At 38.2% G+C, this 19390-nt stretch overlaps 2 protein-coding genes across 8 annotated transcripts; one reads left to right on the plus strand and one right to left on the minus strand.

Annotated features, from left to right (window-relative positions):
- Positions 1–218: 218 nt before the first annotated feature.
- LOC109020580 (mechanosensitive ion channel protein 3, chloroplastic-like) lies at positions 219–13328 on the minus strand. Of its 4 annotated transcripts, none has more exons than XM_019003072.2 (14): positions 12992–13328; positions 11845–12035; positions 11687–11746; positions 11240–11397; positions 4792–4915; positions 4602–4699; positions 4382–4495; positions 4135–4195; positions 3546–3695; positions 3259–3369; positions 2990–3157; positions 2782–2895; positions 2049–2105; positions 219–1508 (listed from the first exon to the last, which is right to left on the minus strand). In XM_019003072.2, the coding sequence occupies exons 2-14, from the start codon at positions 11920–11922 to the stop codon at positions 657–659; spliced, it is 2145 nt and encodes a 714-aa protein (XP_018858617.2). In that variant the 5' UTR covers positions 11923–12035; positions 12992–13328; the 3' UTR covers positions 219–656. The 4 variants fall into 4 exon arrangements, with proteins under 4 accessions (XP_018858617.2, XP_035549234.1, XP_035549235.1 ...); XM_035693341.1 differs by having other exon boundaries at positions 11845–11988; positions 12992–13229; XM_035693342.1 differs by having other exon boundaries at positions 11845–12003; positions 12992–13229.
- Positions 13329–15807: 2479 nt separating this feature from the next.
- LOC109003917 lies at positions 15808–19381 on the plus strand. 4 transcript variants are annotated; one of them, XM_018982259.2, is made up of 3 exons: positions 15808–16134; positions 17265–17769; positions 18742–19381. In XM_018982259.2, exons 2-3 carry the CDS (start codon positions 17304–17306, stop codon positions 18789–18791), a joined length of 516 nt encoding a protein of 171 aa, XP_018837804.1. In that variant the 5' UTR covers positions 15808–16134; positions 17265–17303; the 3' UTR covers positions 18792–19381. The 4 variants fall into 4 exon arrangements, with proteins under 4 accessions (XP_018837804.1, XP_018837807.1, XP_018837806.1 ...); XM_018982262.2 differs by having other exon boundaries at positions 15991–16134; positions 17287–17769; XM_018982261.2 differs by lacking the exon at positions 15808–16134 and adding an exon at positions 16177–16226.
- Positions 19382–19390: the final 9 nt, after the last annotated feature.

The raw sequence follows: 19390 nt of genomic DNA on the forward strand, positions 1-19390 counted from the left end.
TTGGAAGATGAGCAACTGATTAATCAACAAGATAATTGGCTTCTCCAGATATGCATGAATTTTCCAAACTTGAAAATGTTGGTCACACATCAACAGATTAATCTCGTCAGCAGATCAACGGAGACGAAATGCACGAAAAACGAAGACTAAAGGACGTGCCCAATCCCCTTATCATCTGAGACGCCATTCGGAATTTGGGTACGAGGCTTTGGAAGTAATTCCTTGAACAGGGATACAAGCCCCGGCTATGAGGAATTTACCATACATAGAACTAGCCTAACACAATAATAAACCTTGGTGAACATCCATCTCGTCCACCAAATAAAATATATAATGAAATGATTTAAAACACCTAAGATTTCACCCTATTTGAGTCAATCTAAAACAAAGACAAACCATAAAGCCCGCAAGGCAGCAACTGATAGGCTTTTACCGGCCCACCTCTGGCTGCACCCGGGCGGCCTTCGGCCCTTTGGTGGTTCAAGCTGGCAATGAATGTTTGATTCTACAGTACTAATTTACAATAATGGGACATTATGTAATGCAGCTTTCAAAAACTCAGCTGCATACACTGGTACAACTTCAATCAGCTGAAGCATGGATTACAATATCGGCAATCACCACCTTTCTGATGAAGCTAATCACTTCGTGTGACACTAGGAATTGCCGGCATTTGGACCGTCTTTCTTATCGTTGGTAATGGGTGGAGACTCGCTCCCATTTCTGGCAGCAGTTAACTCTTTTGACTCTTCAATTGTTGGACATGAAGCCACTTCTTCCTCAATTGGAAGCGTACGTTTTGACCCCTCTAAAGCTACGCCAAGAACGATATTCTCTTCCAAGTGAGGCATCGGTATTGTAGACGATGCAACAGCCCTCCCACCATCTTGCTTTGCTTGTAAAGAGGCTGAAGAAATTTCTGTTTCACTGCCTGCTTCCAGGGAAGAAGCTAATGGCTTCTCGACTGTAGATCCGTGATGGGTTACACCTTTGGAATTCAGTTCCATTGTCTCCTTCCCTGCACCTCCCGTGTTTTCATGCTTGAGCTGCAGCACCTCAGAGTTGTTTTGGGCTGTACAGTCAGACACCGAATTCATGTTGGTGTCAGATTTTTGCACTGCTGAAGCCTTAGGGTTTAAGCTTGTTTCTGAGGTTGACATTGCGGGAGTCTTGGGATCTGTTTTTGGATCAAGACTCGAAGCTGATCCAGTATTTGTATCTGCCTTGGAGTCAGGTGTTGATACTGCTTCAACCTTGGTATCCTTTTCTACATTACGCATCGGACGAGCTGAACTCTTATTTTTATCATCACCACTGATTCTATTAGAGGGTTCAATAAGTAGGAGGGGACGGTTAGCATATGGTCTCGAACGAGTGTAAATGGTGTCAGCAAATGGAATATTTTCCAAGTCACCCCCATTGTATATTTTCTGTACTGTGCGGATGGGTGTGGCAAGCCGGGCCCGATGGTGGCTGATAACTCTGAGAAGGTCCAGGAGTATGGCTTCCTGTTTCATTCAATTAAATAATCATCAGTGAGATAAATTCCAGGTCGATGAAAAACTACAACATTAAAAAGGAATCAAAACTAACATCCAGAAATGAAAAATGTGTTTTGACACAACCAAAGTTCCATTACCACAAATTGCCGGCCACCAAGCAATAAACCTAGAATCCTTAATAGTTAGTACTAGAAAACAGGGACCCTCCTCTTTAAGACTTGTCTATCTTAATAAGTAATAACCAATTCTTATGACAGGCTGTGGTTTCTCATGTCCTCTAAGAAGCTTCCATAGAATTAATATGGCATCTAAAATCAAAGTTTACTCAAATAGTTTCCAATAATATCTGGCAGCTATACTTCTGGTGAAGTTTTGGAGAGTCAATCACAGTAGTAAGGATCCAAGCACATAAATGCACATAATAACATGATCAATATCTTCATTATTTTGATAAAAAAAAAAAAAAAAGGAAGCCGTATATTTTCTCTGATCATTATCTGTTATATATTACTCTGCACAAGATGCGCCATCATTCCATAGTCTTACCTTGACACTAAGGTACTCTTCCATACGTGAAGTTTTCACAAAGCAAGATACCAAAATCTGCAACAGTATCACCCAAAGGACAGATGTTAACACTTGCAATAAAACCAATACTCATCATTAACCGCACCAAAGGATAGGAAAGGGACTATAGTAGACTGCACATCTTCTAAACATTCAATTGATATGAAGCAACAAAAAGGTGAACTCAAACTGTGGAGAAGAGCAGCAATTAGATGCCACATAGAAGTATAAAGCGTTGAACTCTGCACATAAAAATCTAACCAAACTTTCACGAGAGCTCAAAAGAACATATTTCATAAGTAACTGGATAACTGCTCTCTAGCCTGGTGTGACGAATTAACAGCTATAGTTTGAGCACATCCCTCTTACACCTATTAACAACTAATACCACTATCCAACCACAAGTCAGCAAACAAATTACTTTTTAAGATAGAATGCAATCTCAGGGAGCCCACATTGAAGGCCACAACTTTTTTTTTTAAACAAGTAAATTGAAAGGACAGAAACTTAGATGATATGTTCTTGCAAACTTGTCGAAACCATGAAATAACATTTCATTTTTATCATATATATCTTTCAAGTCATCTTATAAGTCGGATGTGAATAGGATATTGTAATATTCGAAAAAATGAAAAACTGACAAATTTATTGCTCCAAAGAAACTGAATAATAAACAGATTAACAACATAAATGGCCAAAACAAAGGCCTCACCATAAGTGCCTGATTTTCTGGATTGACATCTTCTAGAAAAACTCTTCTGTGTAACCTTTGCTGCTCTACTTGAGGATTTTTGGCCAAAACCTTACGCATATCAGCCACAATAGTCTGCATGAAGAAAAGAGATGATGAATATGCCATATTAGGTGAAAGAACCAACAGAAAGTCTTTTGTTCACAAGGAAACCAAAATTGCTTCTTACATTAATCTTATTAACATCCAAGTGGCTGATGGCAAGATGGGTCTTGATGCGCCAATGTGACTTCTGGCTAAGGTTCCTCACAACATTAACAGTGAACTGGTGGTTTGGTATGTGTACTGCTTCACGATCATCGCCTCTTATAATTGTTGGTGACCACCAACCCACATGCTGGAAAAATATACAGGAAAACATTCATTAGATGGGCAAAAACTATGTACTGTGGCAGAGTTCTTAAGCCATTTTGCAAAGGAACCAAACTTAATACAAACCTCAACTGTACCAGAAACTTCGTAGCCTTCGATCTTTGTTTGAATCCATTCATTCACAACAAATGGCCGTGTTGCATGAATCATTACACTTGAAAGGAAATTAGTAAATATCTGAATTCCATAAAACATATGTATCAAGCTTTGGTATAAATGGACATTTATCTTAACAACAAAAGGACAAAGTAACAATGGTCAGGTAGCAATGTTACAGGTATATACAAGGATGATATAAGACATGCTACTACAAACACAAAAACTGTCAATATGACAAGAAAAGATAGATGTACCTCACGACCGGCAAGTGTGAGCAGAACTGTACCAAGACCACCAGCAGTTAGCCACTTTTGGGTAGAGAAACCCAACAACTCCATGAACAATGAAACAGCAGCAACCCAAACTGCAGTATAAACAGCTTTCCCAGCAAAATTGAAGCCCATCTGCCAAAGAAAGAATCAACTGTTGTGAAATGACATTTTCTTTTGCCCTCAATTTAGTGCCCCCAGAATTGCTAAATTCATTTCCCGACTCCTTTATACAAAAAGAATAAAAAAAAAAAAAAACAAAGGACAAAACAAGGAAAAGAGAGAAGGAGGGGAGGTATGCCACAATGCTTCCTCAGAAAGTTCAAAAGGGGTAAACACCAGATGCAATTTAACAAAATGTGTACCATGCTTCTTTAAAATTTGCCTTCATTTTGTACAGCCTACATGCATGAAAACTTCAAACCTTTCACAGTATGTGTTTTCTCTTCACTTTCCTAACACAATCATTGTAGCAAACCCATATTCATCAAGTAATAAGAACATGATAAGAGGAATAAAGGAGGTAGTGTGATGGAAAAAATATTAAGAACATGATAAAGGAACAGAAACATACATTTCTTGCATCACTAGAGTCATTTGCCTCCATGAAGATTTTTTGTGCTTGTTGAATCAGGCTGCAGAGGGAAAGATACACCAAATAAGAACCATAATTCCACAAACCATGATACCAGACCTAAGAGAGAGAGAGAGTAACTGAACCCTCAGAAAGATAAGATCCAGCATGTTGACAACATCATATCGAAGTAGATATTCCTGATAACCAGCAAATCTTCAGAGAGAGAATTAGGCACTACACTCACCTTGATAAACAATAGGCACATGCAAGCACTGTCGATAGTGACCGCACAAAATCCAGAAGTCGTTGTTTGACAGCATGGCTAGCTTCTGAAGGTAAGACTACACGATCCAATGCTCTGAAACAAGGCACGCTGTAGTTAGTACTGATAGGAGGGAGAGGGATACAATTAGATGTTCTGGAAAGACATCTGAACTCTAGTTCCTTAAAACATAGAGAGACACCTGCAGATGAGTATTGCTGCAGTCCAAAGAAGAAAAGGCTGAAGATAAGAAGTCATAACATAGTGTGTAGTACTTTTCTTCCAGGTACTATCATTTCTCTGCAGCAATTTGTCATAAAGGAGTGAATAGGCATCAGGGATCTGACCACTGTTTAATAATTAGCACTATAAAAGAAAAACATTTTAATTACATGAAGAAATATGGTCCTGCTGAGACGCAGGAGTGGCCCGAGACCCCAAGCAGCAAAAGCAATGATACTGACAGCAGGAATCAATTTAAGTGCAGGAGAGATTCCATGTAGAGCATCATATGACCTGAAATATGTATTACAATAAAAGTATTTTTATGGGGAAGAAAAAGAAGGATGAAGCCACATAAAAAAAAAATGCAATTAATTTATAGCAGCACTTAATACGAACATTCTCCTTACTCCCATAAGTGTGTGAAGCAGACTGAGAAACAACACGTGGTTTATTTTCAATGGATGTTACATAATCAAGCATTTTTTTTTTGATCGGTAATCAAAAATAATGTATTCATAAAAATAGGCATAGCCCAGGTACACAGGAAGTATACATGAAAACACACCTAGCTAGAAGAAACAATAGAAAGAAGGAGATCATGGACACTACGTCCGTTACAAACTATAGCCCCCACCCATAGGAACAATGTCTTAAAAAAGAAAACTTTAAGCTCGTCCCTTGTTCTCTCTTGATCATCAAAACATCTAGCATTTCTCTCCCTCCAAATGCACCAACACAGGCATATTGGTACCAATCTCCAAATTGCCGCTACCTGAAAATCTCCGTGTAGTCCTGTCCAGCTTGCGAGGAAATCCACCAATCTCCAAGGCATAACCCAAGACAGTCCGACTCTTAAGAAAACATCATCCCATACAGCCTTAGCCACCTCACAGTGTAAAAGCAAATGATCGACAGACTCCCCCTGCTTCTTACACATACAACACCAATCTAGAATAATAACCCGTCGTTTCCTCAAATTATCAATGGTAAGAATCTTGTCCAAAGACGCTGTCCAGACAAAGAAGGCTGCTTTTGAAGGAGCTTTCGTCTTCCATATACTCTTCCACGGAAATATAGACAAACCGGGGTTCGTAAGCTTTTGATAAAAAGAACTGACCGAGAAGATACCTTTCTTAGAATGATTCCAATACAACTTATCACCGGAGCCTCCTGGAATACTTACAGAATATAAAGCCGCAAAAAACTCCGTAAAAGACTCCAATTCCCAGTCATGGGTTGCCCTAATGAAGTCAATATTCCATTGAGGGGTGCCATTTGCTGAAGAATGAAGAAAGGCAATCGATGCCTCCTTAGCTCTTGCAAGCGCAAAGATGGTAGGAAAAGTATCTCGTAGACAATGGTTACCACACCATATATCAAACCAAAAACGGTACGCGAACCATCGCCTACAACAAAATGTTCCTGTTCACGGAATGTCCCCCAAAGACTCCTAATGTTTTTCCATAAACCCACTCCATAAGTGCCTCGAACCTCATTCGAACACCATCCTCCCCAAGCTTCCCCAAACTGAGAAACTATGACCGCCCTCCAAAAAGCCTCCCTTTCATTTTGGTACCTCCACAACCACTTACCCAAGAGGGTTTGATTGAATTTCAGCAAGTGGTGAATCCCCAAACCTCTCCCAAAAATTGGGGTACAAACTGTAGACCAATTAATCAGGTGGAATTTGAACTCTTCCCCCAAACTGCTCCATAAAAAATCCCTTTGTAACTTCTCAATTCTATTAGCCACCTTTGTGGGAAGCGGGAACAGAGACAAGAAATAGGTGGGTAAGTTAGAGAGAGTGCTTTTAATCAAAGTCAACCTACCACCTTTCGACAAGTAAAGCCTCTTCCAAGCAGCCAATCTATGCTCCACCCTTTCGACTACATCATTCCAAATCCTTTCAGATTTAAAAGAGGCACCCAACGGTAAACCAAGATACTTCATAGGAAGCGAACATATCTTACAACCCAAGGTAGAAGCAAAAATTTCCACATCGGGGACGGCCCCCACTGGCACTATTTCCGACTTAGCGAGGTTAATGCTCAATCCTGACACTACTGCAAAGCAAAGGAGTAACGCCCTCAAGTCTTAGACTTGACCGAGGTGTACACCACAAAAAATAAGTGTGTCATCAGCAAATAACAAATGAGAAATGTTAAGAACACCATTCCCTACCGAAAAACCTTGGAGTAACCCACCATCCACAATCCCCTCAATCATCTTACTGCGAGCTTCCATGACAAATAAAAAAAGTAGAGGGGAGAGTGGATCTCCCTGTCTCAGGCCACGAGAGGAGTTGAAGAAACCCACCGGAGAGCCATTTACCAAGATGGAGAAGCGAGCTGAAGTGATACAAAATTCTATCCATTTCTGTCATTTCCCCCCAAAACCACATCTTTCAAGTAAATAAAGAATGAACTTCCAGTTGACATGATCATAAGCTCTCTCCATGTCTAGCTTGCAAAGTAGCCCAGGCTCTCTAGACTTAAGCCGACCATCCAATACTTCATTTGCAATAAGAACCGAGTCAAGGATTTGTCTACCTTTGACAAACGCATTTTGCGGCTTCGAAATTAATTTTTCCACCACCGAGCTTAGTTTATTTGCTAACACTTTGGAAAGAATCTTGTACATCCCGTTCACGAGACTAATGGGACGATAGTCCCTCACATCCCTAGATCCCACCTTTTTAGGAATGAGGGCTAAAAAGGTGGCATTTAGGCTCTTTTCAAAACTAGCATTAGAATGAAATTCAAGAAAGACTTGCATAAGATCTTCCTTGACCACCTCCCAACAGGCTTGAAAAAAACCCAGGGTAAACCCATCCGGACCGGGAGCCTTATCACTTGACATACTTCTGATAACATTGCCCACTTCCTCTTCTATAAAAGGCCTTTCTAACCACCCTGCACTGTGCTGATCTAAAATATTAAAAGACAACCCATCCACTCTCGGTCTCCAATTATGCTCTTCTGATAATAATTGTTGGTAGTATTGTTGAATGTGGTTTTTGATAACCGTCTGATCCGAAGAAGTTGCCCCATCTACCATCAGTGTATCAATAGCATTATTCCTCCTGTGAGAGTTAGCCATCATGTGGAAGAATTTCGTGCATTTGTCCCCCTCCTTAAGCCAGAATACCCTTGATTTCTGTCTCCGTGAAATCTCTTCCATCAAAGTAACCCTTTCAAGATCAGCAACTACCTGCTTCTTATGGATTTTTTCAGGATCAGAAAGGGATCTGGCCTCCTCCTCACCTTCCAAGTCCTGTAATTCCTCTAAAAGAGAGCGCTTTTGCTGAAGCACATTGCCAAAAACTTGTTCATTCCACTGCTTCAGGTCCTGTTTCAGCGCTTTCAACTTTTTAGCCATAATGAAACTTGGAGAGCCTTGGAAACTATAGGAAGTCCACCATTGTCTAACCCTGTCTACAAAACCGTCAGTTTTAAGCCACATATGTTCAAATTTAAAATACCTTCTACCCCCATTGATGCCTCCACAATCTAAAATAATAGGGAAGTGATCAGAACATAAACGAGGTAATCTTCTTTGAGCCACATCCGGAAAGTGTGACTCCCAATCGGGTGTTAGCAAAAATCTATCGATCCTCGACCATGATGGGCAGTCACGGTTGTTGGACCAGGTAAAAGTGCCTCCTGATAGTGGAATGTCCATGAGCTCCTGTTCTGAAATAAAATCAGAGAAATCTCTCATGGCTGAAGTGATACGAGAAGATCCCGACCTCTCACTTGGAAAAAGAAGTATTAAAGTCACCCCCTATGCAACTTGGTAGCTCCCACCAACTGATGATTCCGGCCGGTTCTTCCCACAAGAATCTTCTCTCTGAATCAAGATTAGGGCCATAAACCCCAACAAAAGCCCACTTAAAGCCGTCTTCTAAGTTGACAAAAGAACAAGACACCGAGAAATCACCCACACACTCTTCCGCCCTTTCCACCACCCTTGTGTCAAACATAATTAGAACACCCCCGGAAGCACCTTTTGATGGTAGGTAGGACCACCCAATATGTTGTCCTTTCCATAAACTGCGAATTACTTGTCTAGTAATAACTTCCAATTTAGTCTCTTGTAAACATATGATGTCCCCTTTCCACTGGCGAAGTAAATTTCTAACTTGGAGCCGCTTATTAGGATCATGCAGCCCCCTCACATTCCAAGAAATTATTTTTAGTTTCATGGGACAACCATCTTCCCCCTCCCCTTACTACGCTCCCGAGTAGAACTCTTCTCACCTCCATCCTCTTTCATAGCCCAATCTAACCTTTTGAGTTCTCTTTTCCTTTTTTTAGCCGAAGCCAATGATTGATCAGACTTTGCTTGGGCATTCACCGCCTCTACAGCTGTAAGTAAGACCATAAATTCAGTTTCAAAATCCCCATAAGAAATTCCTACCATGTGCTTAATGTCCATTGCTCTCCGGATAACCCAGTCTGACACATTGGGATGAAAGGAATAGAGTGGAGTAGGTTCCTCCTCCCTATCCCTATTAGCCGTAAACAGAATCAAAGAACCAGAGTTTTCGAGAGAACCGGACTCTTCTACCACCTGTTCCAACGCAATGTTTACTGTTTTCACAGCCAGGGGAACAGAAACCAGCCCAGAAGGAGCTGATGTCTCTATCTGTGCCTCTACTAAGTCCGAAAATTCAACTACCTCCAACAAAGGAATATGAGACGGCACTGATAGCGTATTCATCACCAAAGGGTCGTGAGGTAGGCCAGAACATACCGGCGGCGAAGTCTGAGCCACCATGAAAGGTGGCGGCCCCTTCGAAAATGCCCCGTGTTCCAGCAAAGCTTGCGCAGGGCCGCTGACTTCGTTGAGGACTTCCGTGAACGTATCAGAGGCTTCCGGCGATTGCGTCGTCGGGTTCCGTTTCAGGGATACCGACGTTTGAGTCGCCGACGCGAGGATTCCGGCAGGACTAATAATCGGATCTTCAACTCTACGACCTGCCGACACCACTTTAGGCAGCACATAACTCACCGGCAGGCCCACCACTGCCACCGTCGAACTCGCCTCCACCGACGAGGAGGCCTGACCTGTCACCAACGGTAGCGACGACATTGGGCTAGCGCCGTGGGCTTCCTTTCGTCTCCACGCAGGCTTCGCACCCTGGGCTACGGGCTGCTGGGTAAGATTGGCAGGCCCAGCAGAAATGATTCCTTTCCCCTTAAGCCCATATTCGACCACAGGCCCATTACAGAAGCCTTCACCTTGGCCCCCCACAGAAAGCTTCTCCCTCTGAAGTCCCTCCTCAACACACCGTTTTAATATACCCATATTAAGTATTAATCCACCCACTTGCTTCTCCATCTCTGCCAACGCCAGTAGCAAAGTTTCCATACTTGGCCCCGACAAAGGCCTGCAAACACTTGCTTCATTGAAGAGCCGCGTCTTCATCAGAGGACCAGCACCCTCTGCAAGTATTGGAGCTCCAGACAGAGCCTCCTTGTACGAAGAAAAAACTCCATGCCCCTGTGGTAGTGGAGGAGGCAGCGTCCATGGGTGGTTCCCTCTGTTATCCCTTCCCAAAACAGAGGAGGTCGCGGTAGCAGTAGCAGCAATTTCCTTCAACAACTCACCAAAAATCCTCCAACCAACACCTTTCCTCCCTTCTGGAATCACAAGTAAGCCACGACATTTCTCTTGACCAAACTCTGATAAGGAGAAGAAACTCCCATATGAGTTGCGTTGTCTCTGAATCACCAACGCATGAGAACCAATTCTACGCGACCTGATGAAAACAGAGGGACCCTCTGAAACTATACCTTCCTCTACCATGCCAGCCAACCACCCCAAGGAGTCTTGCTCAATGAAGATGTGATTCACCGCGCGACAACTGCTCTCGGTGATTTTCCACCACTTTGCATTCGTCTTCGTAATCTCAAAACATTTTTTATCAATAACAACATTCCTACTCAAATCCATCACAAAACAACTACTCATAAAAACCTGTAAACTCTAGGCTAACAAACACTGGTCCCAACTAGCAAAAACGGAAAACCTATGAGAAAACACAGCATTTTCCCTCAAGTGTTCTAAGTGACCCAATGTCCAAGAAAAGAAAAGAAAAACCCAATTTTATGCAAAAATTAAAGACAAAATTGACTTGCCTTGCCTCTCCTCTTCCAGATTTAAACCCAACTGACCAACTTTAAATCACCTAATCAAGCATTTAACTTAACATTATCATGAAACAGTAATCTAATTTAGTGCCATAATCCGTTTCCATTCATGCTATTACTGATGCAACTGCAAGGACAGTGGTTGATCCAAGCTTAGCACTTAGGGGAGAGAGAGAGAGAGAGAGAGAGCCCTGTAACTAGCTGGGCTCTTTGCATCAAACATTTATCAGGCTACAAAAGGAAAAGGATAGCAAGAAAAGAAATTCATGCAGCTGCAACAAGATGAGTGATATCTATAGGAAGCTGATTCAGTTGAAGAGACATAGCAACATGCATGAGATGTTGCAGGAATATTTCAATCATGACCTTTCCAAGGCTTCCAGTGATATGGGGTTTGCATGCAGACCTATACTACCTGTGGAATGAGAATTTTCAGATAAAATAAAAAAAAGGGATGTACCTTTTCAAAACCACAGCTGCAGATTTCAGAAGAGGAATCTCATTTCCTCCCCCAGGTACTATAACAGAACGGCACAACAAAATATTACATCCGGAGGATACAGGAAATATTGGACCACGCACACAGCTCAAAAGATGGAGACTCCAGGCATCTTGTCGCTGAAATCAAAAGAGAGTTTTCCATAGCCTTTAGACACTAGATAAATGAGAGCATTCATTCTTCCTTTCACACACAAAGCATGTTTGCAGGCATTGTATGCTAACTTCAAAGCATTGACCTGCTGAAACCTTCACATGCAGGACAAAGAACACATATCTAAAACACTGAGCCGCACCCAAGAATACGACAGCATGTAACAAGCATTCGAGAAACACTGCCGAGTAACATAAAAATGTTCCTATAGCAACAAAAAAGGCACATAAATTTCTGACTTCTTTGAAACCCTACCAAACTATTTGATGAGAGATTGATGCGAACCAAGTTTAATCGAACCTCTCCCATCACACTCTGTGAGCAAAACAGAAACAGAATTTCAGCATTGTATAGTTGAAAGAAAGAATCTATAAAGCACTAGTAAATATATTAGAGAGATATTGATCACGTACTCGGTTTTGTTTACCACATCCATAACTACTGTATATTCCCAATTCACAGGACAATCGCATAGAACCAGCAGGTGCCATCAACGAATTGTGGTGCAAATGCCACTGGGAGCACAAGATCTCAATGCAGTCCGTACTCAATCGAATCTTCAAAACCAAAGTCTTGTAAAGCAACTTCGTTTAAGGATTTCAGACTACCAAACAAATGTGGCACGTGCCAATGGGAAGAACTGGAAATTCAGTGCATGGAAATGAAATACAGTACTGTTTATTACAATTCAAAATCTAGGGGCGGATACTTGTTACTAAATGTAGCGTTTGCTTTCTTTAAAATCCAGATAATTGTACATGAGTAAACTATAGAGGAAATTTCATTTGCAACTTTCGGGAACAAAACACTGCTAAATATTCCAAGAGTCAATTTCTCCCCTTTTTTTGTTTTCCAAAGGTTGTTCAGCAACCGGACTGACAGAGTGACAAAGTATTTTATTCATAAAAGTAGGCAAAATCTAAGTATACAGGGAGTATACATGAGCAATACCTAACTAGAGTTTACAAACGATAGTAAAAAGTATGGACATATGGCCTCGTTTGTTTTTAGAGATAAGATGAGATTAAAGTTAAAAAATTAAATAAAATATTGTTAAAATATATTTTTTAATATTATTTTTATTTTAAGATTTAAAAAAATTAAATTTTTTATTTTATTTTATGTGAAAATTTTAAAAAGTTATAATAATGAGACGAGTGATTTTCAAAATTTTCAAAATTTTTGAATTTTAGTCCGTTACAAACAATGGCCCCATGAAAACAATGTTTTAAAGAAAAAAACTTTCTGCTCCTCCATTATCTCCTCCATTAGTGAGGAAAGAGCTTCCAACCAAGTCCAAAACCCTAGATCTCAAAAAGCGTAATAATATACCACATCTACTGGCCTTTTTTTCTATTTTCCCTTGGTTTCAGTCTATCGAACATCTATTTAAGACGGGAAAAAAAAACAGTAGCTGAATTTTACCATACTAGCTTCAGACCACTAACTAATCAATTTCCAGAAAGAACGGAACCGAAAATTTCCGTAAGACATATACAGAAAAATTATCCAATAAAAAAAATTCAAACAACCAAAATGACAAAGAAGAAAATAGATTACCTTGCAAAGCGAGATTAGCGAAAAAGCAATAGGGAACTTCTCTCCCAAATGCAAACCGGATCACGTGAAGGAGGCAGTGAGAAGAGCGAAATGGCTGGGAATATGCTAATATGCGGCGGCGGGTGAAGTTTACGATGCCGACGTGTTCAAATGGAAATGCAAGGTTTTTGATGTTTTAAGGCTTTTACGCGGACCCAGATCGAATAATTTTTACTGTGGATTTTATGTGGCGAAAGGATCTGGGAACCTTTTTAACGTGCGCAGGTTGCGTGTTGTAGATAGTTTCCGATGATCCGGCAGGCACTTTGTCGAGCTGCCACGTGGTTCTGTCCTTCGTGCCGAGTCTGCATTCTCATGGTCATAGATATCAACAACCGGATAAGATGAATCGACACATCATCTTCATTTTTCTTTTCTTATTTAATCCAACACGTAGTATATAGTATATGTAGCTTTCAAATTTTATTGCCACATTGGTGGGAATTTTTGGACCATATAATATATACCTCAAATAGACAATTCACCTTTGTATATATTCTTTCCAAATTAAACTATCATATAGGATTGAATTTTTTTCAAAATAAATATACGACGAGCTACGAGTCTCTAAAAATCAAATCAACAATAGGGTCTCTCTCTATGTAATATATCTATGTCTTAGTTTGTGCTTGATATTTTAGTATTGTAAACTTTTTAGAGTGCACAAATCCTATATATTATTATTCTCTTTAAAAAAAAAATAGGTAAATTATTAAATTTAAGATCCATATGAATAAATTAATTTTTAATATCGGAATTCACTTTTTTCAAATGAAGTATCTTAAAATTATATAATATTACTCATTTTTTATATTTAGTTGGACTAGAATCTAGACAATTCGACTATGGTTTGATGTTAGTTTATTTCTAAATCTTTTTTTTTTTTTGTTAATAGAAGAGCATATATTTCTTAATTGATTTTATTTCTCGTGATAAAAATCATGAACTCCTACTGTGAATGTTGAAGAGGAAAGGGAAGAAAATAAGGTTTATAAAGAGTTAGTTTTCCACACAACCAAGCACTGTTCCATTATTGATATATGCGTGTTGATACTGTTCACGTATTGGGGCCAAATGCGAATACTAATCAAGAAGTCTTTGATTGCGTTTGGATGTTAAAGTGAGTTGAGTTAAGTTGAGTTGAGATGATAAAATATTGTTAGAATATTATTTTTTAATATTATTATTATTCTAGAATTTAAAAAAATTAAATTGTTTATTATATTTTATATTAAAATTTGAAAAAATTGTAATGATGAATTGAGATGAATTGAGAGATGTTTGTGATCCAAACGAAGCCTTTGAATTCTAAAGCAGCACTATTTTCCTAATTTATGTGAGAGGAAGCTCCGTTTGAATTAAACTCTACACTGTTCGATTTTAAAAATCATCTTATCTTATCTCGTCTCGTCTCATCTCATTATTATAATTTTTTAAAATTTTTAAATAAAATATAATAAATAATTCAATTTTTTCAAATTATAAAACAATAATAATATTAAAAAATAATATTTTATTTAACTCATCTAAAACAATCTCATTTCATCTCATTATGCAAACGAGCTATAAATAAATAAGTTTCGTACAAATCTTATAAAAAATTGAATTTTACTAATAAAACATAATTGTTTTTACACTTTTTATAATGATTTATATGAAATTTATTTATTTAAAATTTCTCTATTTTAAATCTGTAGAAATCATTTCATTTTAACTAAACCAATATGTTCGAGGACGCTTATAACTTTTTCATGTCACACGTACTCATCTTAAACTTTTGGATTGACTTCTCAATGATTTGTGTTTTGAGTGTTTTTTGCCTCGTGAATCCTATTGCTTTCTTGTCTTCCAGCATAAATACACGAAATGAAATGGGATTTGGCTTGGGTTAAAATTTTAAAAATGTTGTCGGTAGGTTCAGTTTTTTTTGGGGCCCTCATAAATGGATATAAAAGGAATATAAAGTATACAATTAACGCACAACAAAAAAAATACAAAATTTTTAAAACACGATAAATGTGTGATGAGATAAGATGAGACATTGTCAATAAATTCAATATTTTGAAAAATTGAAAATAATTATAGGTTTTGCATGTAAAATTGTATAAGTTACAAAAAATTATGAATTATATATATAAAAAAATTTTAAATTAAGTTGAATTTAATAATTTAAAAATTAAAAATTAAAATATTAAAATCAATTTCAACTCATTACGGTCCAAATTCTAAAAGGGCGTAGATCGTCGGCACATGAATGATTGAAGAGGGAAGGAAATTAAAAAGCAAAAAGACATGTCAACTCACAATTGGATGGTCCATGAGATGGACATTTTATGGACATTCGTCCTTAATTAGGTGGAGGATAGAGATTTTATGATACATTATTATTATTATTACATTATTTATTGTCCTCACCTTCAGTCCTCGTGATGTTAACGCCCCAATTCCCCTACATTTCAGGGATTAAAACATTAATAAATATATGTGGTTGCCGAGAAAATGCTTCAAAATATCTATTATCTTATCAAAGCGAGAGTTATTAAAAATATATATATATATAATTTTATAGTATGGCATACTTATTTAAAAAAATAGAATTTATTATTAAAAGAATAATTTATTATACTATTATAAATATAATCATTTTTTTAAAAGAGAATTTTAATATAGCAAATATCGTTTTTTTTTTAATTTTTTTTTATAAATATTAAATTTTAAACACATATGGGACGGATTTTGTAATGATTATTTACATCTCTGATTCTCTGTCTTCAATCAGTTTCCACCGCTTGGCAGTTCCATATCCACAAAACAGATCCGTGATCATCTGCATCCAAGTTCAGTTGTTCCTTTTCATCCTCCAATGAAAGGGTAGGAATCTTCCCATTGGTGCACGTTATCGCACAAGAATATTACGCTCGCATCAAAATCTTACAATTCTATTTAGCTGGCAAACTAATGGAGGAGGAGCTCAGATCAATCAATACGACACGCTATATAGATTAGTAGATTACACATCTCTCCCATCTCTCTCTCTCTCTCTCTCTCTCTGAGAGAAATAAAAGCCCGAGGTTCTGTTGCCATCATGTAATTCTAGCCTCAAGGTATCTGAATTTACTATATTTATATTTTTATTTACTTTTGTTTGTCTGGGTACATTGAATCTTCGTCAAATATTCCAAGTCTGAACGATACGGCAAGAATATTTATGGTTTTTTTATTTTTTCCAATTTCGCTATAGTTGTTGTTTCGAAGGTCTCTCGTAGAATCGACGAACTTTGTATGAAGTCTTGATTTTTTTAAAAAAAGTTCATTTAACGTATGTTTTGTTGTTTGTTTCCTTAAATTCAACCCATTTGCGATGATTGTGGTGCTATTTCGATTAGAAGGTCCGACATAAAAAAAAACATGGCTTTTGATGATTTGGTTAATGATAGAGATTGGTCTTTTGAGAAAAAAAAAAAAAAGGGATTTGTCCGAGCGAACGAGTGCCGTGATTTAGGTGGGCTCTTCGAGTTTTGTCTCGCTCGTTGCATTTTTGAGAGAGCCAAATTCGGCAAATGATTGTTTTCTTCTTTAGGAAAGATGGTTTGTTTTTGGTTTTAAGTGCTTGATCTTCTGGGTTTAATTAGGACTTTCCTGCGTCTCCGTGCGTGTCTCTGTCCATTGAACGTGACAGTGGATGTTATGTAACCCTTTGCTTTATTTAAATGTTACCATTTTTGCCTATGTTTGGTTCGTAGAAAATCTGAAGGAAAGAGGAGAAAGGGGAAATAATTTTTGTTTTTTTTTTGTTTTTTTGCATCTTTGGTTATTTACTAATCCAAAAAGACAGTCCAACCGTCCAATACATATTAACTCAGCCAACAAATTCTACAGCACTTCGCAATTGATCAAACAACAAGATGTAGTCTCTCTTTCTCTGCTGGTTTCTTTGCAACCAAACTTATTTAATTTTTTTTTTTCATGAAAACAACGTAGATTTTGCTGCATATTATTCGTGCAAGTAATTTTTTGTTTTGCCGAGAACATAAGAGTTACTTCTTAGTTTTCTAGTTATTTTCCATTGTTAACTCCTGAAAATTGAGCTTGAATATGACTTTCGTTTTGTTATTCTTGGATGCTCATTTATCATATTGTTTTCAATGAAGATTCCTCCCAAGTACTGGATATTGAAGATAAAGCGATTAACAGTTTTTTTTTTTTTTTTTTCCCTTTTTTGTGATTTGAATAGTTGGCTGGTGTCAATTGCCTAGGATTCTAAAGTGGATTTATGGCCGTGGCTTTTACCAATCTTTCACGGTGGTTGTGGAGTGGGAAGCGTCAAGAGCCCCGAATTTCCAATGGATCTTCTATAAATTCTTCATCTGATTCGAGTGTGTGGGAATCTGATGCTCTGAAATTTCCTCTGGCTAAACGTACCAATATAGCCTCCACATCAAGAAGGATGAAGCGGAAATGGCATAGTCGGGAAGAGAGGAAAATTGATAGGGAATATGATGTTGTTCTTGTCCCATCCGATGGGGGGTGTGTTTCGGGTTCAGAGTCTGATGATTCGGATTGGTCGATTGGATGGTTGGAGCCTCATGGACCTGGCTTCCAGAGTGATGATGATCCTGACGACAGTTTTGCTGTGCTGGTTCCATGCTATGGGCATGGCTATAATGATCTACTGGGGGATTCAAAGAAAAATATCTTGAGCACCAGTACTGGTAACATCCTGGATCATTATGTAGATGGTAAGAGTTTCTTCTTCTTCTTGTTCATGTTCTTATCAAATTTCTTTTTTTATGGAAAGGTGAAGTTCTCTTCAAAAATTACTTGATGGGTTAGCTTTGGTTATTTATTTGTATATTCATGTGAATTTGAACAAGAATTTGAATTGGTTTGAATTATAGAGTCATACAGAGAATTTGATTTCATAATAGGGCTTCTCAATTTGCTTGACGTCCAATGTCAATAAACAACTTCCAATATATGGATCTTAATAAATGTAAAGTTAGAGAAGTTCATCAATAAAACCCTTCATTACTAATAAAAAAAAAAGTTGGCGAAGTTCATGTAGTAAGCAATACCATTGGCCCTAGAGTTCTGTTAGGCCTTGGTACACTAACCTTTCTCTCGGCCAAATGGCCCAAGAGTGATTAGTGTCACTAGGTTCTTCGTATATTGGTTAGTTGGATTCCATGAAACATTATTAGTTGTAGAGTAAGTTGTACTTCCTATCCCCATAAAAATGGGATAGAGGATGGAGTTGTGTTTCAAAACAGTTGGATGCCCATATATAACACATTCAAAGAAGCTGCTGTGTTTCAACTTTTCTATCGGATGTCGAATCTCTGACTATTTAAATGAGCTGAAAAAATGCCTTAGTTCATGCCTGGATTGCTGAAAAGCAGCTGGAGTTCAACTTCTTTGCTGTGAAGTACATTTATAAGCCAAAAGAGGTGTACTCACAATGTAATTGATGGGTGTGGAATCTGTGGACAATTATATTGTTTATAGTTAGGGCTGGCTAGTGCAGGTGCATTCTATTGACTATATGTTCTTCAACTTGTTGAATTCTAGCTTCGGCCCATGCAACTGAAGTTTTCGTGCATCTGACTACTTTTTGTGCTGACTTGTGGTCATACTCTGTTAACATTTTTAACGTTTTTAACATTTTCATTGTTTGAACTCAGTTCTTTTCCACATTTTGCTTCATTTTGCAGAGAGCAAGAAATATATGGAACAGTGGCTCTCTTCTCTGCCAAGCAGCTGACATCCAGGACTGCTGTTGATTGACTATTGGGTCTTATTATGCTGTTTCTGTAAATAGTTCTAAGTTTTAGGTGTGGTGGAAGAAATGAGAATTAAAAGAAAAGGAAAAGGAAATATCTGTGGTTGATGTTAAATAGTACAAAAGGATTGGCTGATGCTGTATCCAGCCTGATATCAATCCGAGTAGCAGCAAAGTTGAAGGACGCGAGAGGGATGAATGACGCTCTCGGTGTTGGGAGAAAGCTTGTTTTCCCCTCTGCTGCTTTCTGGGCTGACTGGAAAGGACTGAGCTGCTGCCATCTTACCATTCAAATTCGATGATGTACATATAACCCCTGTGATGTAATGGTAATGAGAGTTCTTAGGCAGAAAAAGAGGAAAACAGAAGGGAAAAAAAGAAAGAAAAAAAGGTGTGAGTTTGAGTAGAAAATTGAAAGAAAATGAAGGAAAAAGTGAGGTAAAATGAAGATGAGTACGAGTGTGTGTCCGTAATTCTTTAATGTATATAGTGTTGTATAAATAACATGACTCTAGATAGTGTGATAATTCTAAACATTCTGTGAATAGTAAGAATGTAACTCTTTCTCTCTCTCTGCATGT

Source organism: Juglans regia, chromosome 8 (genome assembly GCF_001411555.2).
Source record: "Juglans regia cultivar Chandler chromosome 8, Walnut 2.0, whole genome shotgun sequence".
In the NCBI taxonomy this organism is placed as follows: Eukaryota; Viridiplantae; Streptophyta; class Magnoliopsida; order Fagales; family Juglandaceae; genus Juglans; species Juglans regia.